Source organism: Limulus polyphemus, unplaced genomic scaffold (assembly GCF_000517525.1).
Source record: "Limulus polyphemus unplaced genomic scaffold, Limulus_polyphemus-2.1.2 Scaffold2450, whole genome shotgun sequence".
NCBI lineage: Eukaryota > Metazoa > Arthropoda > Merostomata > Xiphosura > Limulidae > Limulus > Limulus polyphemus.
Genome location: NW_013668060.1, coordinates 20,371 through 48,043, shown reverse-complemented (window position 1 = coordinate 48,043; position 27,673 = coordinate 20,371). Strand labels below are relative to the sequence as shown.

Here is a 27,673-nt window from a genome sequence, read left to right as displayed (position 1 = left end):
ATTTTACAAAATACTAGTCTACTAAAACACAGCCAGGACAAGTTACTTTGTACAGACCAAAGGTCAGTTTTATATAATTTGATACTGTAACATAAGTGCACATGAGCCACGTCATTGTAACTTCTGTATTATTAACCAGGTACAGCTGAAAAGTCAATATCAGTATAATAATAGATATATGTAAATGTATAATGTTATGAGATTTAAGCTATTTAGTTTAAACATTTACGTTTTCGTGTTATGATTTTGTTTATTTTAGAATTAAAGAGGCAAAATTTATATTTATTTCCTAATTTTATATGGTGGTTGCAAGATTGGTCAAATCTACTGAATCCATACAGAGATTAATTACCGAAAATAACAGATAAAATACAAAGTTTTTTCTCAAGAAATGTTTGATAACTATCTGGATATTATAAAGATTTTGGTTGAGAAATTTGAAAATTTTCTGATGCATAAAAGTATTTTTAATCTTAAAATGAATATTATGTTGCATAATAGATAGGCAACATGCAAAAAGAAAAAAAAAGACATAAAAAAACATTGTTTTACAACCTTAAGACTTAATAAACAAATTTTATATTGTACGTATGAAAGCACTGTAATTTTTACTATAATCTGCCAAATTTCGTGAACATTTGCTTATTAATTTAAAAGTTTTTAATGGTTACTAGGTTGGTCCCAGTGGATTACTATCTTAGATCAGTTGTTTAGGTTTATAGCTAAACATTCATAGCAAACTTGGAAGATGATTTGTTAAAGTGGAAAAGAGAAATCTGAGTGAGCAGTCTAGATGTTATGTTTATTCTCATTGGAATCAGTAGTAAATGGTCAATAAATAATAATTTGCAAAGAAATATTATTAGTCTTATTGCTATGTGTTCAGATGTTCTCGTAGTTCAGGAAAGTCTCGTACATTTTTATTTAGCATAGATTGATGATGAGTTTGTTTGTTTTTGCATGTTTGAAACTTCAAGGAGTATCTTGAGTATCTAAAGGAGGGAACTACTTTACTGACACAGTAGTGCTTGTCTACACTTTACAGTCCCTTGGCTATGTACTTTAGAGTTTACCAGAGTCAAAAAGTTCTCCCTAATTACATAATGTAGTAGCAGGCTATAAGCAAGAAGGTCAAAAGATCTATTGCCCAAAATTACAGTACAAAGTGAATATTGAATTTACTTATTTATCATTTACAAGTGCATAATTGTTTGGTAGAGTTTCTAAATTAAATGTTTTATGGTCATATTAGATGAATGTTTTATTAACAGTGATTTATTACATTTGATTACTTATATGCTAGAACACTTTGGATATACCATAGATATTACATTTGACTATAGGTACACTTTTTCAAATGAAATTTTGTCCAGAAATGGAGAAGACGAGAGATATTAATATGAAAAAAATGACTTTGTTTAAACAAATGAAATTTCTTTTCAGGGTCGTCATATCTTTAGAAAGAGAAAACTATGTTTACACATATCATCTCTACTGATGAAAAGGTTTCTCACTTCTAATATTTAGAATGATTTACAATTTAATCTATTTTCTCATCTTTCTTGTAAGATTTCAGTGAATGATTAGATATAAATCTGAACAGTCAATCTAAGATCATGATCCCCTATCTAATACTTAAAGTTTTTGAAAGATTTGTGAAAGGTAAGGATATAATTTTCTAAGATAGTAATGGTTAAACATAGTTATTTAGAACTAAATTTTAGTGAAGCAAATCAGCATAAAAATATACATAAATTAAATTATTGTATATTATTTAGAGGTTTAAGTAAGTGTTATTTTCAGGACAATTAGATGTTATACAATACATTAATTATAGAAATGAAAAGTAATGAATTAGCAATAAGTGTTTTACATATAAAATTCCAGAAAATGCAAAAGTATGTCATACAAATTAAATATAGAAGTGAAAACTATAATCATATGCTACTTAACATTAACTCTCTCAACATGGGCTTAGTCAATTTGACCAACCATGTAACCTCTTTGTAGTTTAAAATCTTTATAGATTTAATACTTCTAACTTTCAACATAGTCTGTATATCTTCACAAAATTTGGCAGTCTTTCAGTTAATATTATAAGTCTTTCACATTCAAAAAAATCATATTTTTAGTGAAGTATTTTTAATTAAATAAAGATTTGTCCAAGAATATATTGAGTACTTGTTTTGAATAGTCTATGTTAAAATTATAAATCATTTTCCTTATTTCAAAAATCTCAAATTTCCCTTGTGTAATCCCTAAAACCTCCTAAATGCATTTCAAACGTTTTTTTTTCCAGTAAAACTGTAGTTTATCTGTTATTTTCTCTACTCTATCTCAAAATGGAATCGATCAATTCGACCGACCTCACAATCACCAAAAAAAAATTGAAATAAATCTAAATTACCCTTTTTTTTTCTTTCTAGAATGACTTCAAATTGTAACATGAAACTACATTCTTTTATCCTAAGTACCTTTAAGTTTGTAACAGTATACATCTATTTATAATTAAATTTTATTGTTTTATTGCTCTTTGAACTGTGAACTTGGGGAACGTGCAGCTCACGTTATGCTAACGAATGACATTAGCCACAAGCTACTATGAGCTGCATGTGTGTGTGTGGACTTGGACGAAAAAGAGACAATTATTTAAAGCTCTGGATAGAACTGTGATAATCAACGGTGTAATGAACCTTTGCTTATATGTTTGTCTTGTTTTAATATATTATTTTAAAACAAGTGGACTGTGTGTTGTTTGTTTATTGTTGAAATTTATCAACAACAAGTCACAGACATGTATTGTAAAGAATTTGGCCCATATATAAAACCTGACAGTGTTAAATGGAATGCTAGAATGAAATTGAATGTGTGTACTTGCACATGATGTTGAGGAAAAGAACATGATGCTTTTGTTTAATTTTCATCTTCAAGAGCTTGTATATTTGTATGACTGTGTATATATAGATGTGTGTTTGTATACAAACACATACACATGTATATATATTTTTTTAAATGATCATTTAAGTTGGTTGAAAATGCATTTTTAGCTTCAAGATATATTTCATTAATCACTTCTGTGTTCTTTATTAATTTGAGATCTGATAATATTTTGTGGAATGCTTTTACAAAAATATAATTTAGTGAAAAACATATTAACAAGGTGTTTTGTTTTGTGCCAAGGTTTTGCTGGTTTCAAGTAGCCGTGCACCAGAAAAATGGATTGTACCAGGGGGTGGCCTTGAACCTGATGAGGAACCTGATATTGCTGCCATTCGAGAAGTTATGGAAGAAGCAGGAGTTACTGGAACCTTAGGGCGCTGTCTTGGCACATTTGAAGTTAGTTTCCATCCATTCTTTGTATGTGTGTGTGTATGTATAGAGAGGGGGGGAGAGAAAGAAAGAAAACTTTTGAAAGCTTATAAAGAAAGGGTCAATAACAGTGTTACACTTGTTTTTTGTGAATCTTGCATTTTGATGGTATGTGACTAAGGTGGTTGTACAAATGTTTTGTGAAGAGTTCATTTGAGTGCAATGCTTTCTTGGATATGCTTATATATCATAGTATACTGCACAAAACAATTAAAGGATAATTGAAGTTTATAGTATTTTAGTTCTAATGCTCTAAAACCCCTGCTATAAAATAACTGAACTTCATCAGTGGTATTTGCTTAAAGGATACTGTTTCTGATTAATACTTGTATATTTCATACATGTACAACATTGAATGCATAGTGCATGTATTTGCAAACCCGAAGAACCGTTACTTGTTTGCCATTTTTGCCTCTGTACTAATACACTGAATAGGTCTAAAATATTTTAATTTTCTTTTGGGGGGGGGGGGTCTTTTAATCATTTTTGAACTTTGTATGGTGGTCAGGGTATACTTCATATACATAATGTAAGAAAATATCCAATGTCAATATAGTGTATGTTTTCTTCATCTGTAGAACCCCAAAATGTACTAAGGAGAAAAAATATTTTCCTACAAGTAAAGATGGCATCCCAGGCTCCAAGAAAATGAAAGCCAGAACAAATCAAACAATATATATTATGTAGTATAAATGTTGATGATGTAGTTATCATTCTTACACACATACACACACACACACACAGCTTCATTATACTACTATAGCACCTCAAATAAATTACATTTACATTCAGCAGCTTCAATATACTCACTAACATAACAAAGTTTAATACTTTAAGTGGTGTAGTTAATGAAATATGTGTGTGGCTAAAGGATTTATGTGGCAAAAGTGAGCAGAGCATTGCACTGTCTCTGGTGTTGGCATTCCTCCGGACTCTCCACCACTTTTTATACCACCTTGTTTTTCAAGTGGAGTATGGGAGCCCTTGCCACTTTACACTTCCAGGTTCCTGGGGTGGTGCACCATAAAGGTATCCTTCTGAATGTGATCATACATGAATAACTAATATACAACTGCATTCAGTTGAGAGTAGGGAAGTGGTATTCTGCTGGTGTAGAGCATGCTGGTCCTCCATTCATGTGCACCATCTCTATCCATTAAACTCCAAGGGTTTATTTTGTGCCTAGCGTCTTTGACTATCCAAAAGGTAAGATTGCATATCATTTATAGGAGCAATCGACTTCTGTGTGGTGATGTTCAGTGCTGTATGGTCCTGTTCAAGGAGATGAGGTTGCACATTGCACTAATATTAGGTTGTCAAGAAATTAATGTCATGTTTTGTAACACTTTCATTTACCACTGTATAAAATGTCATGTTAATGTAGCCTATACAATGTGTAAAGTTTAGTATACTCTAATCCCTTACAGTGATGGTACACAACAAGACACACATTCGGCATGTAGTGCTGTTTGAATTACAAGAAGGGAAGCAATGCGTCTGCAGCCACGAATATTAAAGAAATTTATGGAAATGTTTTGAACATTCGTAAGTGTGAAAGATGGTTCAGCAAATTTTATTCAGTGACTTTAGCCCTAAAGATTGTGATGGCAGGAGCCAACGTGTTGTAATTGATACTGATGCTCTGAAGATGCTTGTTGAGTTTAACCCAAGCCAACACACTTGTGAAATGACCCTGAAATTGCATGTCTCTCATGAAACAATATGTAAACATCAAAGGAATATGGGAAAATTCCATAAAGAAGATGTTTGTGTGTCTCATGAACTCTCTAATGATCATCGTTTCCTATGTGTGAACGTTGTTTCATCTCTTCTGGCGCGTAATGCACATGAACCATTTTTGGACAGAATTGTCACCGATGATGAAAAATGGATTCTCTGCAAATATTAAATGCCAAAAACAATGGCTCAGTCCAAGACAAAAACCACTTCTGACCTCAAAACCTGGAATCCATCTGCAGAAAGTGATGCTTTGCATTTAGTGGGACGTCAAAAGAATAAATCATTTCGAATTCTGCAATCCACAGTGAACTGTAAATGCATAAATCTATAGTCAGCAACTGGAATGTTTAAATCAAACCCTTTATCAGAAACGCCCTTCACTTGTCAATCGGAAAGGTGTTCTTCTTCTTCTCCACAACAACGTATGTCCATATGTGGCACGTTTGACACACCACAAGATTATGGAGTTGGGTTGGGAAGTTCTCCCCTACTTACCATATTCTCCAGATATGGCACCATCAGATGACCATCGCTTTCGTTCACTGCAACACCATTCTAATGTAAAACATATGCAAATGTGGAAGGTATTAAAAAGGACATCGACATGTTTTTTGCTTCAAAGCCAAGTGATTTCTTTAATTAGGGCATTAACAACCTGATTGTAAGATGGAATAGCATCATCGATAAGAATGGAGACTATTCCATTTAATAAATGTTTTGTTTTGATATACAAGTTGTTCAGGTTTTTTCATCCCAAAAAAAGGGGCATTAATGTCTTGACAACCTAATAATAAAAATGCTCTTTTTCTATATGATGCACTCCAAAGGTTAATTTTCTGCCTGGCTTTCATGGCTATGCAGAGGGTGCAATTCCATATGATTTTAGGGGCATTCCACTTCTGTGCAGTGGTATCCTGTCCAAGGAGATGGTGTTGCTTTGGAGTTCATCCATCACATTGAAGTTCACATGTTTGATTGGGATCACTCATCCTACCATCACATGGATGACTGTTCCCAGTGGCTGGTTTTGGATTGAGAGCAGGACCAATCAACATAGATCCTCACACATGTTGCCTGTTACTACTATCGTTTGGATGTTAGGTTCTTCGATGTCTGGTTAGTTGTGGACCGTGCAAATGTGCCCATTTCAGAGATCAATTTGCACATTGTGGACCGTCCTCCTACAATGGATTGAAGGTTATATTCCCCTTTGCTGCTTTGTTTTGGACTGGAGTTGACTGGCCATGTATGGTCTGCTGCACCCTAGCCAATCTACACCTTGGAGCACATCCAGTTTTGTTTTCTCCTACATTACTGTCTGTAGAGGATTCATCTGCAGACTCTCTTCATTGGAATTGAGAGTACGTTCTCAGGTGGTTTTGGATTCCAATCTTACCATTTTCTCTCCCTTTTGGTTGTGCTCATCCTTTTTTCTGCTTGTGTCTGCACACTGAGCAAAGTTTATACCTGGTACAGAAGTTGTGCGGTCTCCCAAGGATGATTCTTTATATTGAAGATCATCAGTATAAGGTATTTTTCAGATACTTTCAAAGGGTGCTACTTTATATCCCCTGCACTGGTCCCTCCACCTTTTCAATGTGGGATTCTAGCTATATATGTGAGAGGAAGTAAGGTACCATATCGGAAGTTATAATTTTCTGACACCAAAAACATATTTCTGATAGGTACTTACCTCCATTCAAATTTCTCACCCTTCCTTCCCCACTGAAAATCAGTGCTTCCATTTCTGCCTAAGATTGAAAGGATAGTTCAGAAGAATCGAATAGAGGGAGCCACATGCATCAGAAGGTTGTATTGCACTCCTATTGGTGGAGGGTTGTTGCACAAAGATATGAGATGCAGTGGAACCATGATAATCGTGGGTAAGTGGGAGTGCAAAGCTTGTGGCATGCACAAAAATGTTTGCATATTGAGGGCAGCACTGAATAAGAATAGCTATATATGTGAGAGTAGGTAAGTGCTTATCGGAAATATATTTTCTGTATAGGAAAATTATAACTTTTAACATAACATAACAAAGGACTTCTTGGTATGGCTAGGCTGTCCTATCCATTAAATTAAATTAAACCTTTAATTAAAAAAAATATTTAAAAAACCTGAAAACCAGCACTTACCATTCAAATATTCAAGCTTTACCTTAAATTTACTGCATATACCACGTTTGAAGGCAACCTTTGCTAAAGGCCAAACACCTTGTTAGAAAAATAAAGCTATCTTAGCTGAAGATGGCTTCTTTCCTACCATAATTTATACTTGTGTTTCCTAGTCTTACCATTGTCACCATTAAATATGAAAAAAGATGATGCATCAACATTATCAATTCTCGTAATGATCTGAAACACCTCAGTCAGATCCCTTCAACTCTTCATTTTTCAAGAGAAAACAAGTTCAGAGATCTCATTCTATCCTCATATCATAACATTTCCAACCCAGATATCATCTCAATAATCTTTTTCTAAACCCTTTCCAACAATATAATGTCCCTTGAAAGGTAAGGAGCTCAAGGCTGAATATAATACTCCAAATGTGACCTAATCAATGACCTATACAATGACATTATAACCTCTTTAGTGTTTTATTCAGTATTTGGGTAGATACAACCTAAAATCTCATTTGTCTTACACTTGCAACAGCACATTGCTTGGATGGCTTAAGAAACTGATCAACCAGAACATCAAGAACAGAAGAGATGATACAAGAATTATGTGCTGTAAATTGAACAACTAAATCAGTTGGAAATACAGATCAGATGTGGAAAAATTTTTTTGCATATTCCTTATAGACAACAAAGGGTGGCTGCAGTAAAAACCAGGTTGTCTCACAAAGGATATAAAGGGTAAAATTAAAGAAAAGCATTATAAGAAGCATAAATTTACTGCAATGATGGGAAGTTTGGATGCCTTTGGAAGATCAAGGGAATTATTCAAATGAGAAATTAGGAAAAAAAACTATATGAGAAAAGGTTGGTTGAATATGTAAAAACAAATACGAAGGATTTTTTTCAAATGTGTTAAGAGTAAGCAAAATGTTACGATGGGAGTAGGAGCCTTTGAGAGATGATACCACAAGGCTGATACCTGATGATTATGAAATAGATGGATTATTAAATTCTACTTTTTCTTCAGTTTTCACTAATAGAGATTTAACTATTTCAGTACAAACTCAGTTCCAGGGGCCAACCATGTAACCATTTTATGCTTGTTATAGTTTTCATGTTATAACTTTCAAATAAGAATATCTTCGCAAAATTTTGTATATTATTAGTAAACATTACAAGCCTTTTGCATGGAAAATATATTTTTTATTAAGTTTTAGATTTCTTAAGTAATGTTTTTTTCATGCCTTTTTACTTCACCATTGAATGTTGCAAAATCTTTATAACCTCCAGATAATCATGAAACATTTTTTCAGAAAAAACTTTATATTTTATCTGTTATTTTCACTGCTGTATCTCTGTATTGGGTGGGTTGATTTGACCGACCTCGTAACCACCATAAAAAGTTAAGAAATAATATAAATTATGATTTTTTCGTTCTAGAATGATTACAAATTATAACATGAAAACACAAATATTTAGTCTAATAAGCTTAAATGTTGTAACATTATACAGCTATATATAATTAATATTTTTATTATATTGACCTTTCAGCCATGCTTGGCAACATTACAGAAGTTATAATGATGCAGCACATGTGCACTTATGTTACTGTATCCAATAACGTAAAACTGACCTTTACAAAGTGACCTGTCTTGGCTGTGTTTTAGTGAACTAATATTTTGTAAAATACAGTCTCATTTCAGTTATAATACGCTTTTAATATTTACAAATAAGTTCTTAAACTTATTTTTCTTAAAACACAGAATAGTAAATAAAAAAGTATAGAAAACAATTATATCTTCTACTTGTTTGCTGCTTGCTGTAGGTTGCTAAGCCTCATCAAATTTCATATGTAAAGGATATGAAACAAAATTATTTTTTTAGGTTTTATATATACGTTTTGAAATAACCAAAAATCCTAAATTACTCTATCAATACCACAGAATTCCAATATAATTTATCAAGCTTAGTAACTAAGCCGTATTTGGGTCTAAAAAAAATATTAAATTTCGAGCTCACTAATGTCTTACTTTACTGCTTGGAATCTAGCATGAAAAGAAAGTTTGCAGCACAAATACTTTGCAGAGGTTGAAAAAATTATGATGAGAACATTCTGAGCTTTCGATTGGTTATACACACGTTATTGGGTGTGTGTAAGCAGGTATTTTAAAAAATTGAAGAGGTGCCAGGATCATCTTGGTTGATTCAATAAATATATTAATATCTCAGAAAATTAAAAAAAGATTCCTTGTTCTTATTTTACATTCTAACTTCTCAATATCGGGAATTTGAGTATCTAATTTGTAAGAAACTATATACTTTGTATTTGGAAATCACAAACATCTAATTTGAACCAATGCTGCATTCAACATATCGTGTGACACACAAAAATCAATATTTAGGATTTTTTTAAATACTTACCTTTAAACTAAGAAATTAACTAATATATATTACTAAAATTTGGATTATAATCTGCAATTTGATACCAAACTTATTGATATACATTCATAGAATAGTAGTTTGATAAAATTTTGAATGCAAGTCAACAAACACGATGACATAGCCTTTGACCTCTGACCTACATCGGTAGGGTTAAGCAACATTCATCAAAATGAACAGTTGCTAGATAGAAATAAGGTTCAACAACGTAATGACATTAATTCTGATCATGGCATAATAACAAATGGTTTTAGTTAAGGTCAAGTTAAAAATATGAAGCCTTTCTCCTTATGTTTTATTCTGATTTTAATTAACATTTTAAGTTTACACACAGTATCTTCCATCCGTGTAAGTCCTTGTCTTTTTACAGAATCTTGAACGAAAACATCGCACATCTGTGTTTGTCTTGGTTGTAACTGAGGAAAAAGAAGAATGGGAAGATTCAAAAAACATTGGTAGGACTTTTTCTTTTTAAGAAAGTGATAAAAGTTATCAATGCATTTGAAAGATCTTTTGTGAATTGTTACAGAAACTAAAATTTAGATTGTCTTTCTACAAAAACAAACAGTAAAGGAAATATAGTTCAGAAATGCCACTCGCCTCTCCATAGAACTGATAGCTGTTACCTCTTGCCACTGCTGAAATAATATTTGGCCATGCACCAGCTCTTGAACAAAACATCCATCCTTATATGTATTAACACTTACTTCACCAATCGAATAGGAAGCAGCACATTCTCCATGTGCAGTCTACTCCATGAGCACTTGTGTTTCAGCAAAGTCTCATTCTTTTCCTCAGCACTGCTTTGTTTCGATTTTTTCTGTTTTTTCATTAAGTATTACAAAATGTTTGCATTATTATTATAACCTTTAGTTACAATTCATATTGTAGTCTTTTTACCTTTATTTTCTTGATTATTACAAAGAAAGCTACAAAATTTTAAACAAGTCAGTTCAGACTTTGAATTATATTAATTTGATTTCTTTTCTTAATCCAGTTACAAAACTTTGGAACACGAGTTTGTGATATGGTTCCTTTTACAGTACTATTACCCAATATTATATTCTAGTGAATGAGTTCGTTAACCCTTATACATAGAGTCTCAGTAAATTTGTCAGATCAGGTAATTGCCATGTAACCAAGAAGCTATATGTACCATAACTCTGAATTTACTGTGCGCACCTTCACAAAATTTGACAAGCTTTTAGTAAACATTAAGGGTATTTTGCACACAAAAAATCTGATATTTTAACAAAGTATTTTCACTAAAAATTTGTCAATGACTTTCCAAAGCCTTTACTGACTCAGTCTAAGTGAAAGATAATTTCATACTAAGAATAAATATACTTCTTTTCATCTTACAGTTTTTATATTTCACTTGCTTAACCTCTAGAACCTCCTAAATGAATGTTAAAAAAAAAAGTTATTTGTTAAAACTTTACGCTTCATTTCTTACTTTCTGTACCCTAACACTAACTGTAGTGAAATCATCAATGTATAGTAAAATGAAAAGTTCAAAAAATATGAAATTGAATCAGAAATACTTTTTTCCTTCCAGATATACTAACAGCCTTTTAATTTTTAACACCTGCTTTCTTTTAGGTTTATTGTTTTATGGTATGACTAAACCATCTCACAATATACGAGTCCCAATGTATCACAGTGTATTGAGTTACATCACAACCTCAAACTGCAAGGATTACACAAATGGGTGATAAGGAGGAATTTTTCATTTAAGTTTTGTTATATAACCTAATAAGTTTCTAATCTTTACATTTTAGTAAATTTTGATTATATATATATATATATATAATAAGTAAAAATATATACATAAAATCAAGAAATCTAGCACTTGCCTTAGCTATAGGCCCATTTCCACTTGAGAATGTACTTTGGCAAGACTATTTTTTCATACTTTGTTGGTTTTTCAAAATTAATTCATGTTGCTTTTAAATATGCATTTTAGAACACAGAAAGAATATTTCAGGCACTAGAATATAATGTCCACAAACTACTATAATTAAAAGGCTTTCTAACTAAGCTATAAATAGGTTAAAATATTTATATTAACGGATTGGAGCTGAACAAGTTGAATGACAAGTATAGTGTGTACTTATTGCAGGCAAAAATGAAATAATTATTTAACAAATTTTGTAATGAAACATATCCTCTTTCTTTTGGTTGTAAATATGTTCAATAGCAATTCAGTGTGAATTACAGACAATACATGAAAGAGAGGAAGAGATGAGAGGGCATGTCATGGGTGGTGGAACAAATATAGGGATATTTCAGTAAAGCAAGAAAATTGGAAGCTCAGATTTTATATTCTTGCTTGTTAATATCTAAAGTGTGTACTTCTAATTAGTTGGACACGCTGAAGCCCATATAAGGGTGGAAAAAATCAATAATAGAGAGCACATGCATGTCATGTGACACAGGTGTCAAAACTACTTTTTAGTTTCATATATAGTAATGTAAATATTTGGGTGTGTTGGGCTAAAGATTCTTCTACAGTAGGTGTCTGCGAGTTGTTGGCAATAAATTTGACAATAAATGAACAGCACGCATTCCACTTGTGTTAAAAATAATATGTATATGTATGTGTTATTCTCCTTATCTCTTTCAAACTGTTAATCTTGGTTTAACATAACAACCGTTAGTCCATTCACTCCCACAATGGTTAACTTTATGTTTTCTAACTTTTCTCAGCCTGAACTTCTTTTTTACATGACTTTACTCTCTTTCTGCTCATCTGGTCATCTATTACCTAGGCCTTCTAGAAATTTCCATAGCCTCGACATAAATGAATTACAAACACAAAATAAGTTAATAAATAATACTACCTACTCTAAACAGTCTTTTATATTTGGCAGTAAGCCCCTCTCCAAGAAAAATATTTACGTTGTTTTTTCACTATATGCAAAGACTGTTTTAAACTCACCCAGAAAGTTTACTCGTAATATCTGTACCAACATTTGCAGTCTCTTTGATGGTTTCAATGTGGACCCTGTAGTTCTGATAGTACAATGCCCACCTCATAATCCTCACACTGTTGATTTTGCACATCTGAATGTATGGAGGTGGTTGATGGTCTGTCTGGATGATGAACTCCTTCCCGTATAGATAGTTCTGGAACTTCCAAATGGCAAAGATGATGGCCAGACACTCTCATTCAATCATGGAGTAGTTTTTCTCACTACTCATTGGCTTTTTACTTATATAAATTACAAGAAACAGTCCATCTTCATGTTCTTTTAAGAGTATTGTCTCAATTTAAATGTCTGAAGCATCAGCTTGAACAATGAATGGTTTGTTGAAGACTGGCATCCTAAGAATGGGCGAACTTCCCAACATGTTCTTTAATTTCTGAAATACCAAGTGGTGTGGTTTGTCCCACTTCACTTTGATGGGCAAGCCTTTTTTGGTCAGGTCAGTCAATGTTGCTAACTTCAGCATAGTTTGGGATGAATTTCTTGTAGTATCCTGCTAATTCCAGGAAGGATCTGACTTGCTGCTTGGTTATTGGAGCTAGTGTATCTTGTATGCAGATTACCTTCTTTTCCATGGCTATCTGTTGGTCCCCCACCTTTTGTCCAACAAACTCCAGCACAGAATATCCAATGTAACATTTGGATGTTCTGATGGTAAGACCTGCTGCCCTAACTTGTTGGAACAGCTCCCTAAGTTTCTTCAGGTGGTCTTCCCATCTTGTAGTGTATGTCAGAATGTCATTCGCATAGTGCTCTATGTTGGTTGTTTTGTGCAACTTCCTCCTCATCATGTTGTTGAATGTTGCTGCTGAATTGACTTACCCAAATGGCATCTGCATAAATTGATAACACCCATCTGGTGTCACAAATGCTGTCCTCTCTTTAGATCCCATCTCCATCAACATCTGCCAATAACCTTTACTGATGTCTATCTTTGAAAAGAGCCTGGCCCCATCTAGTTTTGCCATGATAGCCTCTGGGTTGCCCATAGGTCTGGAGTCAAACTTTGCCATGAGTTTCAGCTTCTGGAAGTCTATACAGAAGTGGCTTGATCCATCCTTCTTTTTCATAACTACATCTACAACAGTAGGCTGAATTTGATGGCTCCATGATTTCAGCTTCCAACAGTGCCTCATCTTCCTACTTTATCAGGTCTCTCATTGCATAAGGCATCTGATAGGGCTTCACTCTGACTGGATCCCTGGTTGTGGTCTCAATCTTCTGTTGTGCAAGGTCTGTTTTTTCTGGTCTATCCATGAAGATATCTGCATACTGGCACAGTAAGTCTTGTAGCTCTTTTTTTTCTGCTTGCCAGTGAGTTCTTTACTGATGTTGACATCGTTGTATGTCTCATCTGCACCCAGTGGTCTTAGGTCTAGTAGGTCCTCATCTTCTGAGACAAAGTCACTGTCTTCTGGTTCTGCATCTATGATGGCCACACCTGCAACATCCATCTGTATTTCAATAGCTGCACCCATTAGGTCTTCTTCTCTCCCATAATACTTCATCAACAGATTGGCATGGTAGATCTTGGTCTTCTTGTTCATATTCACCTTATAGTCCATTCTGTTGAGTTCTTCCTCTACTTGAAAACGTCCTTTCCACTGCAGGGTAAGTTTGTTGTGGTCCAAGGGCAGCATAACTAAGACCTTCTGTCTGACCTTGAAACATCAGTTCTTGGCCTTGTCATAGAAATGCTTCTGACTACCTTGAGCTGCATTCAAGCTCTGTCAAGCAAGTTGACAGGTCTTCTCCCATCAGTTTCTGAGGCCTAACACATACTGATATGTGTTCCTTACTTCTGACTCTTCTTCTCTCATCCATAGCTCTTTCAATATTTGCATCAGACCTTGTACTGTTGTTCCATACAGTAACTCAAATGGTGAAAATCCTATACTTGCTTGTGAGACTTCACGATAAGCAAATACTGCTATCTGCAAGCACTTGTCCCAGTCACATGGTCTCTTTTGGCTCATATTTAGCATGCTCTTTAAAACTCCATTGACTCAAAATCCATTACATCTAGGATTGTATGGGGTAGTAAAGATCTGCCGAGTACTGATGAGTCTGCACATTTCCTGCATCAGTTCTGTAGTATACTGGGTTCCTCTGTCACTCAAAATGTCTCCCAGAAAGCCTACTTTGCAAAATACCTTCAGGAGAGCTTCTGCTACTCTCTCTGTCTTCGCTAGTGCTATTGCTTCTGGATAACATGTCACATAGTCAACTACTGTCAGCACATACTGGTTGCCCTTGTCAGAAATAAGTGCTAGTGGTCCAATCAAGTTCATAGCTACTCTGCTGAATGATTCTTCTTTGAGGGGTATCTTTCCCAATGACACCTTGGCTACCTTCCTTCTAGGTATTGTCTTTTGGCAGATGTCACATGACCTGCAGAATCTCCTCGCATCTCCAGTGACTCCTGGCCAATAGAAGCTACTAATGATTCTGTCTGACTTCTTTGTTTCTAGGTGTCCTCCCACAATTGATTCACGAGCAGACTTCATCACTTGAGTCCGGTATTCTGTTTAACTTCCCCAGAATAACTGTCTTGATAGATCTGGTATAGAACTCCCTTCTGGTCTTCTATTCTATAAGTATCTTTCCCCTTTGTCTTATGTTCGATTTTCTTCTGTGCTTCCTTCAGTTCCTGCAAACCTACATTCGAGTTGTTGCCTTTTGAGCTCTGGTGTTGACTGCAGGTGCTTCATCAACCTTCTTTCTGTCTAGTTCCTCCAAATTTCTACTACCTGTTATGTTTCCAGTCACCAAGTCATACATTGGTGCATTCATACACATGGCTTCAAGGTCTCCTACATAATATGGAGTATCCACCTTTATTTTTGATATGAGCAATTTCTTCACTGTTCCATCAGTTAGCATACACAGATGGACTTTCCTGTCATCTGGTCATTTGATACTAGACTGGTTCTCACTACTTCACCCAGTGTTTTGCAGAATCTTCACTTTCTTATCTCAAACATATCCTTCACTTACTGGCATGTTGTAATTTGATATCACCTCTTGATGTTTGTCACATGCTCCAAGCACTACTTGCACTGTTGATCTGTTTGCTAATTTGATCTGACCATTAGTCGTGCACTGATCAATCATGGAATTGTCACTTCCTTCTTGTGGTGAATCTGGCATGTTTTCTTGATTCTGTTTCTTCTGGCAGTAGCATCCATGGTGCCACTCACTCTTTTCTTTTTGCTAACCAACACTATCTTTGTAAATAGCTCCAACTGCTTTATGTTGAGATTTCTACTGTTGTTTGCTGGTAATGGACTTGCACTCCTTTGCAATGTGTCTCATTTTATAACAAACATAGCATCTCTTCTCCCTTCTGTCTAATCAACCTCCTGTCACCTTTGGTAGACTCATGCTTCTGGTTAGCCATCACTTGACTTGCCAGTTATACTCCCTCCTTGGGCTTCCAGATACTGTTCTGCCAGCTTGATCATCTCCTCCACATCTTTTGGTGCTCTCTCCCCCTTATGAACAGTGATGTGTCAATTGAACACATGATTATGAACTGTTCACGTACTAATAGGTCTGCCTGTCCCTCAAAACTATTCTCACATTTGGCCATGTCAGTCCATCTTGTGAAGTATTGCCATAGACATGTCACAAACTGAAATACTGTTTCTCCAGTGTCAGGTTTGACTTCTCTGAACTTCTGGCAAAAACTTTCTTAAGTAAGTTTATATCATTTCAGCAAAGCCACTTTTAATTTGTCATAGTCCATGGCATCTTCTGAAGTCATGCCTGCATATACTTGTAGGCTTTTTACTGTGAGAAGTGGGCTGAGACAAACTGCCCAGTCATCTTTGTCCCAGTTCTGACTTGGGGCAAATCTTTCATATCCATGTCATGTTTCTGTTCATCAAATTTGGTCAAAATGGTTAGCTGGCCCTGACTCCATTGTCATTCATGGATCCTTCTTCCTTTTGTTGGGTGAGCTTTGCAATCTCAGTTTGTGCTCTTATTCTCTCTATTTTTCCTTTTTTTCTTTCTCAATTTGTGCTCTTATTCTCTCTCTCTTCCTGTTTCCAGTCTTTCTCTCATTTTGTTCTCTTTCCTTTTCTCCTTTCAGTCTGTCTTCCTCTTCTCTGTTGCTGCTCTTCTCTCTCTAGTTCTTGTTATTGTTTAACAAACTCTCATAGTTTACAGTATTTTAACCCGAGATGTTCTCCTCTTTCTATCCATGTAACAAAATTTGACATGGTTATATAGCATGATTGTTATCTCCACACTATTTGTGCTACTATTACAGTTGTGCATATATAGGCATATTTATTTCTGCTTTTGTTCATGTTTTCCTCTACTGCCATTTACCACTGTATAACTCTGGCTGTGGCTCGCCAAATGTCAAAAGCTCCTTTTTAATTTTATATATAGTAATGTAAATATATGGGTGTGTTGGACTATGGATTCTTCTACAGTAGGTGTCTTCAAAACAAGTTAAATGTATGTACAAAATTATTTACACTATGGAGATCGTAGTTATATCTTAAACAATATAAAGTTCTCTTCTTCTTGTCAGAAGTCCACTTAGGCTAATTCAATTGCACTAGAATTCAGTTGTCAAATCAAACTATTTTTCTCTATCTTTATCCCAATAGCATCCATGTATAATTCGCTTACACTGTTACTGCAGTTGTATCCTTAACTTCCAATAATTATCTGAACTTCTTTCCTCAGGTGTGGGGTATACCAGGGAGCAGTTTATTTACGTGAAAATACAGTAGAACCACACTGTATATTAGCTCATAGTCTGGGGAGGTCACTGAAAAGTGCATGACAAAAGAGCGATTGGAAATTTGGAATATCCCACTATTTTCCATTATGAGGGTTTTTCAGTTGTTTAACTAGCGCATGTCACTGTTGGAAATGTCACTATAAGTTGAAAATGGTAAACAAGTAAATACAAATATTCAAAAAATAACTAACCTAATGGACAGCTATGGAATTTTCCATTTCATCATTTAACAGTCACGTTATTTATGAATATTCATAGTTCCAAGAACTTACCTTAAAGTCAGTTGTGGCTCGACAAACGTGATTGCTGATTGGTTGGATTGCCTCTGAATGAAATAAAACTAAATGTTTGTAGCTTTTCAAGTAGAAAGCAAATGGTTGAAAAACAAGAATCACGAAGGTGGGCAATTCTTGTAACTGACTGCCTGTTGCACCTGTAACTAACAGGGTAGTGTTTACGTCTATATCAACAGTAAGAGCTAATATTTTGTGATTTTTTACAAATGTCAGAAGTGACAGAGTAAGTGCTAAGATTTAAAACCAATTCGATGAAAGCAGGTGTGTCGAGATGGGAGGTATTAAATTTTAAGTAACTTAACCAGCACTCTGTGGGCCTTCTTTGTAATAATTCATTTAAAGTTGTCATTTCTTTTTCTTTTTTAAGGTTGGAAAGTTGATCATTATGTTCACAAAAAAGATACGAATAGTCCAATTAAAAATAAAATCTTTCAGCAACCGAATTGAAGATATCTCTTTATGAATGAAAACTCAAATACTGTCACTTTATTTGACCTTTGGATGGAATACTTTGGTTAGTTCAAATTGTGTAGTGATATCAAAAGTCTTCAAACTTACGGCTGAAGTGAATGATGAATTTAGGCAATGAACCTCAACAATTTGTTTGTCTCCCACAACAGTCACATAATGTTATGTATCAACCATGTACTAGCAACAATGTTATTGCCAATTTTTATTTTGCACTCATTCAAATTAAAAATTTAAAAGAGATTGTGATTATTTTTCATGGCACATTTATTTATAACTTCAACTATTTCAAATTTAATGAAGCTTCAAAGTACATTTTCTGTAGTCGTTACAGTTTTTAAGGTTAAACTGTCAACAATATTACACAATAACATTATCAACTTTTCTATACATAATCGGGATCAGGTTGATTATGTGCTATGATAATCAGCAATCGATGACTTGCGATTTGACATGACCGGTAAAACGGTAATATTGTTTTTTTTTAATTATTTTTGGCTAGTGCAGTCTGCAAAGTTGGATTGAGAAGGGTTTACCATAACATGCAGACATTTACAAACAATGTGCATGCAGTAAGGTAGATTCTCCAAAAATCTTACAAGTTTGCAATTTTTACTTGCCTGTTTGTGGAAAGTGTTGACAAAAAAGAACTTATATGTACATCTTTCAAATGTGTGAGCCTTCATGCAGGATTAGTGTCATATACAAAAAAGTTAAAAAGTAATATTCTGATTTTAAACAGTAGTCATCTTCATAAAAGTTCTAATAATCACCCTGTATTTCAGATTTTATAAATTAAATTTTATATATCAATTCCATTACACTGATACAAAAACTTTGGACAAAGTGATGGCATTTTTATTAATGAAAGTGCATTTACTTTGAATACACAGGCGTTCATATTGATGACATTTGTGGATACATGACTGATGAATGTTCATAAACTTGGGAAGGTCCTTTCATAGTTTTGTCAGAAGTTCTGCTTGGATAAGAAACTATTAGATCAACTTATGTGGAGTCCAACTTTTAATGGCTCTTTTGATTTTAAGGCGGATGTGTGGGCTACCTAGTAGACACTTTTTATGGGCCCATCGGCATTTTTGGTTGCCATTGGCTCCCAGGCCCTCACTAATTTGAAGCCCTGTTAATATACATTTATAATTAATTCTTGAATATAACTATGAAAAGATTGTGGCATGCACACTTTGACCCTCCACCGGCATTTTTGGTTGCCATTGGCTCCCAGGCCCTCACTGATTTGAAACCCTGTTAATATACATTTATAATTAATTCTTTGAATGTAACTATGAAAAAATTGTGGCATGCACACTTTGACCCTCCTACATGCATTGAGTTAACTATTCTTCAGTTTCATCTTTACAGTGATGACGAAGGCCTATATATCATGAATATACTAGGCCAGCTTTAGAAAACCAAAAATATCTAAATAGTTTTGTGAATCATTTGGACTATGAATTCAATTATTCATGTTTCTGATATCTCCTGAGATACTGACTCTCCTCAACAGGAGTAACTCACTACTATGATGTATCAAGTGGTTAGTCCCATTCTGAGCTGGGATCCAGGATGCCCAACCTCTTTCTTATGTTGCTTCAGTTGAGCCTGCCCCATCTTTAAATGCTTTTTTGTTTCTTCTTCCCAATGAAGATCAGATAATCTTACCTTCACCTTTTGCTGCTCTAATTACACAGCTCTGGGACACTTTTTTTTTTTGCTCTTTCTCTAGTTGTTTTTTCCTGAATCATGGGCTACCTTGTTGTGTGAGCCTCAATCACTTAAATCTCATCTTTCAACTTGGAGATCTCCTCTTTATCTTTCTTGTCCGTAGTCTGCTTATCTTTGTCCCATTCTTGCTCAACTTTTGAAAGAAATTGAAGCATGGACATATAGTGGATATTATGTTGCAACCTGTTTTCCATTTGTTTCTCAACTTTCTTCTTCCATTGTGTTCAAATTTAACTTTGTTTCTGGATTTACTTAGTTGAAATCTCAGGAGTCTCCATGTTACACTCTTCCTTCATAATAAGGCTGAGGGGTGTTTTGTATACTTTAGAATCTCGAGCTGAAGCAACTTGTCAGCAATGATCTCTGCTCACTTTGGTTTCTCCTATTCCTTGTCGTTTTGTTACTATATGACACCCCCCCCCCTTCCAATCTCAGAGTGTTGTCTATCATGGTCTCAGGAGTACTCTTTCTGGCTTCAGTCCATTGGAAGCTTGGCCCTCCTACTTCCTACCTTACACAGGTGTTTTCTCTGATCTTTAACTCTCCTCCTCTCTGCAGAATATGAATGCTATAGAACAGGTCCTCAACCCCACCTTAGTGTTTTACTCTTGTCTTTTTTGTCAGTGCTTGTGTAGTTTTGTGCAAAATTTACAACAAACCAATCCCAAGTTAACTTGGTGTTTTTGTTTCTGGGTTTACTTGGTTGGAATGCCTTACTTTCTGAAATTTGCCAACATTAATTTTTTCTCAGAAACATCTTTGCTGCACCATTCCACTGTGATGAGGTTTTCTGAGTGTTCTTTATATGTTGGAATCTCAAGTTGAAGGAGCACATTAGCAGTCATCTCACTTTTGTTTCTTGCATTTCTGAGGAGCAGGGGGATCCACCAGCTTTCTCACTCTCAAGAGCCTCATGGGATTGCCTCATTTCCTGCTCCTCATCCTATTGTTACTATCCTCCTTTTAAAAGGCTGGCTGTTGCTGGCTTCAGAGATAAATTTCTCTCCTTCCAGATTATGAATGTTATAAAACAAGTCCTTGACCCCCCATTCTGGGGTTTTATTTACATCTTTGGAACAAAAAGTCAGTTCATGTGTGATAGATCTATGATTGGAAACCAGTCTTTAGTCTCTCAACGTGAAACAACTTTGATTTTTCCTTGTTTCAAGATAGATGTTTTTTCTCACTCTGAGGTGAGTATTCTCTCACATGTGGATGCCAACATCAATGCTTTTTTTCAATTTGTCCACCCCACTGTTCCTTCCTTTGGTTCATCCACAACACTCAAATATTCAATTCAAAGCTCTTCCCTTCAGGTTGTCTACAGCCCTGTATGTTTTCAGTTATATTTGGAGGGCTTTTGCATATAGGATACATTCCTTAGGCTTTCATTTCTAATACTCTGTGATGGATGATTGGTTTCTACTTACCCTATCCAATTAAGCATGTACTGTTGCAACTTACCTTTTCTCTTGGGAGTCATCTTGTTTGGGTTGGCTGATCAGGATCTCCAAATCAGTATTGACCCCCATCCCCCACCAAGTATCTCATTAACTAGGGGAAGGGGTCTTTCTTAATTTGTATGTGGGGTAGGCTTAGCCTTCACCTTTGCATCTTCAAGACTAATGGCATCTGATTAACAAACTTCTCATGTCTTCTTCTCTTCTGGAGCAAGAACTTTTGTCCCTTTTTTAAAGAGAGACTTGAGTCCCTTGTTCCTCTCTGATGCACCAGTATACTTTCTTTTAGTTTGGTGATACTGATCAGTGGAATATGGCTAGAGATCCATGCCTTCTCTTGTGTTACTCTCTCTCTCCCTTTCTTGCTGCCTTGGTGACTCAATTGATCCCACATGATCCACTTGTACTTAAATCTTCTAACCCCCAGTGGTGGTGCAGTAAGTCTGAATTTTTATAATGTTACAAAATTTGAATTCAATACTTATGGTCAGTGCAGCACAGTAAGCACATTGTAAACAAATACACCAAACCTTTAACCCATGCCTCTCTGTCCAGGTAGGGTGCAGTCCTCAAGATATTGGCCACTCATCTCTCTTATCATCTTATCATGATCCATTCAGACAGCTCCACTGTTGTTTTTTACATGAAGCAACAGGGAGACACTAGCTCTCTGAACCTCTGTTTTCTTGCTCTAGACTTTTTCTTTTGAGTCCAAAATCACCACATTCAGCTGTTGGCCTGTCAGGTTTCAGGAGTTTCGACCCTTGTTGCAGATGGACTATCTTACTTAGACTGGATCCTTCCCACTGGGTCATTTCTTCACCAGCTGGTGTTTTCAGTAGATCTTCTCCCACTTTGGGAATCCTCTCATTGCTGCTTTTGCAATTCCTCTCAACAACTTTTTTGGTCTCCAGTCCCAGACTTGTACAGCTCTGACAGTGATGCTGTGAGTCAGAATTGGTCGAATATGCAGATTCCACAACAATCCTGTTATTTGTGTATATATCATATATATATATATATTAGTTATCAAAACAACCCTTAACAACTGCAACAAAAACTGCATAAATTAAAAAATAACTATGATGTGGGATATAAGATGTTTCTTCTAGTGGAGTAAAGAAAGAACCATTGCTTCCCAAGCCACTGGGGAGGTGGATGTGGAATGATCGCATTCAAGGTGAATCTCACTAGTGTGAGCCCCCCCATCCCTCCCTTCATTGGCTCAACAATAAGTCTGTGGACTTTCAACATTTAAATTGGATCATTAGCAGAGATCAAATGGATGCATCCAAACAGTTGGAAGTAGGGCTGGGATGTTACCTGGAAGTATAGTGCAGGCCATCCCCTACTCTATGACCAAACCATTTATATTGGTTAGGCCAGCTGGATGTGTCCTGCACTTGCCTCAGGATGCAGGTTTGAAATGATTCTCTCTGTACTTAATTTTTCTAGTACACATTTCACTTACATATTTCTTACATGTTGTGCAGCTTGACTTATTACCCTAGCCACACTTCACATCCATGCCTAACTGATCACTTGCATTCCATCCACCTATGTGACACTTTAGCACCACACAGAAAATTATTTTGACACTACCTTTTGCTCTCCCACCTTTATTGGAGAAGGATGCTATAATTGCAGAATGGAGCTCCTCTTTTTTTTTTTTTAAGTTCCTTATCTACACCAGCCCCCCACCCCACCACCACCATTTCATCAATATAAGGTTCTAGCTGTCAGTTCTGTGAAAAGGTGAGTAACATTTCCAACGTTAACATTTTCCTAACCTGAAAATATATTTCAGATAGATACTTACCTCTCCTCATGCTCATGGGGTCTATTGTGCATGGAGAATGTGTTGCCCAACTATTGGTGAAGGGCTATAATCTGATGATAATTACATCATAGACTTGCCAATACATATTAATCTGTGTAGGGGTGGGAGTTTTGTTCATGACTTTATGCATGTGTAAAGATTTTTTTCAGTAGTGGTGAAATGTAATAGCTTTTAGTTCTGTGGAGTGGAATCTATCTGAAATACATTGTCAGGTAAGGAAAATCTTAACTTTCAAAGTATTATATTATAAGTCACATTAAGAATTATGGTATATATATAAAAAAGAAATCTGTGTTTTGTTATTTGTATCCACAGCTGAATCTTATTGATGTTTTGGTTATATATATTTATTTATTTTTACCAATTAATCTCTGTAGATAGTTTAGCTTCTTTTTCTAACAGTGATGAAACAGTTTTTTAAAATAGTTGATGCAAAAAAAATGTTCTGTATTTCTAGGTCGCAAGAGACAGTGGTTTACTCTTGAAAAGGCAATGGATGTGTTGGCTGTTCACAAGCCAGTACAATGTGACTACATAAAATTACTCATTAAAAATGACAAAGTGCCATGACATTGGTTCTTTGTGTAGTACATCTCAAAGAAGACAGTGTTTTTTTCATGTCATTGTCTGTATGGTACTGCTCTGTGACCCTCTGTTACCGAAGCATGTGACTTTATAGATTGGTCCTGGGAGAGGGTCCATTTCACTGCTGGAATAGGTGGATCTGGCCTATTTCCCAGATGTTTTCCTGTTATTTCCAGTGCAAGTCCTCTACATCTTTGCTGCCAGTGCCACATGTATTTATTACCCCAAGGCTTGTGTTCCTAAATAGTTGATTTTTTTTATTCTTTTGTGTGTGTGTGTGTGTGTGTGTTTAGTGGCAAGTTGCTTGTCACTCAAAACCAAAAGCTTCTTATCCAGAAAACAGTAAATTGAGTATGTTTCAAAAACCATTACAGTATGACATTTTTTTGGTGTTCTGTAGTTTAAGCTAAATTATTTTACATGCTTCTGGACTAAATCTAATTGTATCTAACCTGATATGGAATAATAATTATTTCTGTTTAGATATAAAGTAAAACTGGTATATTACAGAGCAAAATTCTAGTCTGTGAACTAAAAACTCTTTAAAATTGATTTAACAGTATTAAAAAAAGTAATCTCTCATAGAGTAAAACAAGTTGTCTGTCAGTTAAAACAAACTGAAACTAATCTGTCACTCTGTGATTTAAAACAAAAATGAAAGTCACAACTTGAATAAAACTCTGGCCTGTCAGTCATAAGCAAGGTAAAAGTTTAATACAAAGTACACTAGTAGTTTAACTTAAAAACTAACTAAAAATTGAAGTCATGAAGTATAAGTAAAACTCGATGTGACATGAAGTAAATCTAGTAAATTAAAAACTACTTCATTCATCAAGTAAAAGTGAAACTGATGTGATCCAAAGTAAAAATGAGTTTGTGAATGAAAACAAAAAGTAATGATTGTAAAATTGATGAAAATGTACAATGCTCCAACATATAACATTTATGTAGTTGCATATGACTTCAGGAATTTTGTGTAGTAACAGTTAATCTTTAATCCAAAATGTACTTCAAGTAGGTTAAATGAGGTCTCATAAGTGTAAAGAAGAAATTGCTATAGGTATTAAATTGAAGAGACATACTCAACCATGTAGAATTGTCCTCAAGTCTAGTTGGTTTTGGCTTTTTTTTAGAGGAATGAATTATGTGCAAGTTGACACTAAAAATGTTATTTATTTCTCATGTATTCACACTTGAAAAATTAGTTAATAATGGCCATTGTGGGGAAAATTTCAGCTGTGTAAAAATAAAGGACTGTAGATATGAAATAAATCAATATAAGTCAATGCAGGAAAGCGACAAAATATATGAAATGATGAATTGCTAAATTTTCAAACTTTTCTTTATAATTACTATACCTGTATAACAATCTCTAACAAGTAACTTCTGAGTTGTATTATGATGATCATTAATTACAGTATATTCTATACAAAATATAAATTGTGTTAAGAAAGCACTTAAGTACTGTTGAAAATTATACACTTTAATGGTGAGATCTGAAAATATATTTTGAATTTATGTAAGAACTCTCAAAAAGAGCAGACTCTGAATCTCTACACATCTAGGTGTTTAATGTCATATATGGTACACTTAGAATATCTAGTTTTCTAGTTAATTCAATTTTACTTTTGAATTTTTTAAACCTGGTCAAAATCAAGTCTAAACACAAATATGAAAATGTAATGGTCATTTTTAAATTTAATGAGATATTCTAGCTTCTTATCCGAAGTACTTGATATTACATTTTCTTATTTTATTCTTTTTCTTATACAGTGTATTCAGTTTATAGTGACACCACAGCTAGAATGCATGATTGTTTCATATAAACATCTTCATGATTATTTGTGACAATTGTCATTAGGATGTTATTACAATCTGCTAGAACTATTGTAATATATTAAGTACAGATGTAAAGTAGCTGTGTTTATTAAAATGAAGGAAAAAGAAACAATAAAAGGTTGATTGACATTATATTTAACAAGGTGGTATTGAACTTGGAAGTCATTATTAAAAATTGATAATCTATACCTTTTTTCATAATTGTAAGTAAAGTAAAACTGAAATATATGAATTTAAGATGCTGGCTTTTCTCTAGGGACGAGTTTTTTATTAGATACCTAATATGTTGTCTTTATTTTTCTGTTTGGAGTTATAGTGTAATAAACCTTTTTTTGTAAAGTTAATGTACATCTTGAATGTCTTCAAAATGAAGATATTTAATGAACAAGAAATTGAAATTAACTGAAACAAATATAAAATAATTGATATTTTAACTAATAACGTAAAAGTTCATTTATAGGTGCTTTCAACTTTCAGGATATATTTGAAATGCACTTGTGTTTTTCTAGTGTTACCTTTAAACTATTTTACTTTTCAACAACAAAAAACTAATCAAGAAACAGTCTTATTGAAATAATTCTACAGACATTGCATTATAGCAACCTTTTCATTGAATATAATGCATTGTGTAAGCACTTTGTATGAAAATAGGGAACAGTGTTTTCTTGGACTAGATAGTGTGTGTGTATGTATATATATATATTTAAAACTTAACTTAAAACTTACTGCAAGTAGTTTATTATAGTGTTGTCTAACTGGGGACCTTAAAATTAAAAATAATAGTTACCAATTCTGTGAATAACTGTATGCACTAAACTTCATAGGTTATGCAAGCACTAGTTTTAATTAATTGTTTAGTGTTTGCTCATTTCTCATTCTACTTACCCCCTTTTTTAAATATTTCAATTACGCTTGTTTTATGTTGCCATCACTGACTAAAGATAAACTTAAATTCCAAATTTTTGCAAAGAGCCATATTGGTTAAACAGTGAACACATAAATAACTTATTTCTTGTGCAAAAGCTAAATGTATATAAACACTGCATATTTTGAAGTTGAAAGATTTTTTTAAAAATGTGTTGGACTATTACCTGATTTACCAAAGACAAGTCAGATTAAATACAACTCTCTGATTCTTTGATAGTTCATCTATCTCTCTGAGATAATTGCAGCTAAAATGGTTTATAAAATCAGTTTTCAGTTTTACTCAATTAAAATTCTATGTAATTTAGTTATTGTCAGATAAAAAAAAGTTTCAAAATTAGTCTATTAAATAATTGTAGTTCCTCCAAATGTAATTGTTGACACCAGGTAGTATTCATTCTCCTTGTACAGTATGTTTAAATTTGTGTAATGCATTGTGAAAACTTGAAATTGGTTTGTTGTATTTTTTTTTTTTACATTTCACATAAGTTTGTGAGAAGTGTTGAAAACTTGCTAAGTAATTGAACAAATAAAAGTGTACAAAAAACTGTTGTTGAGATTGTTTATCTGTAGTGCTGCTGTGTTGAATAATTTAAAGTTGAGTACATATATTGAATCATTAATATAGTGTTTAGCATGTTTGTGTTTTGTGTATTTTTTGTAATGTTTTTAGTTATTCTTGACTTTTTTATCAAAACTTTGTATATATATACAGAGGGTGAGTACATTATATTAAAATGAATTTAGTCCATGTCACCACATCCAGCCATGTTCTGTCTGATGACCAATTTAGAACTGGAAAATTAACTTAATTGATATTATTGATTACCTATGAATATTGATTAGTGTCACATAAAATAATTAATAAAAATTACGTCTAAATCAACTGATGTCATGACAATAATCAACTAATATAAATTAGTATTTCTGATTATTACTATTATTGATTATTCTAACTATTCAAGTAGTTGAAAAATTGCCCTTGTGATTTGTCATAATTATTTTTGATTAATTCAAGGGTATTCAACTTAATTGCATATTGTCATGACTCCCAAAATAATCAGCTAATAAATATAAATTTAAATTAATGTTTCAG

General features: G+C 34.0%; 1 protein-coding gene across 4 annotated transcripts in view; it reads left to right on the top strand.

The window, feature by feature from the left end:
• Positions 1-27,233, top strand: part of LOC106466987 (diphosphoinositol polyphosphate phosphohydrolase 1-like) — an 80,795-nt gene extending 53,562 nt beyond the window's left edge. For all 4 annotated transcript variants that reach the window (XM_013927299.2, XM_022395074.1, XM_022395075.1 and 1 more), the window contains 3 exons: positions 3,181-3,336; positions 10,038-10,122; positions 23,687-27,233. In XM_013927299.2, the coding sequence (XP_013782753.1) occupies positions 3,181-3,336; positions 10,038-10,122; positions 23,687-23,799 (354 nt within the window). In that variant the 3' untranslated portion in view covers positions 23,800-27,233. The remainder of the gene's footprint in view (positions 1-3,180; positions 3,337-10,037; positions 10,123-23,686) is intronic.
• The last annotated feature ends 440 nt before the right edge of the window (positions 27,234-27,673 follow it).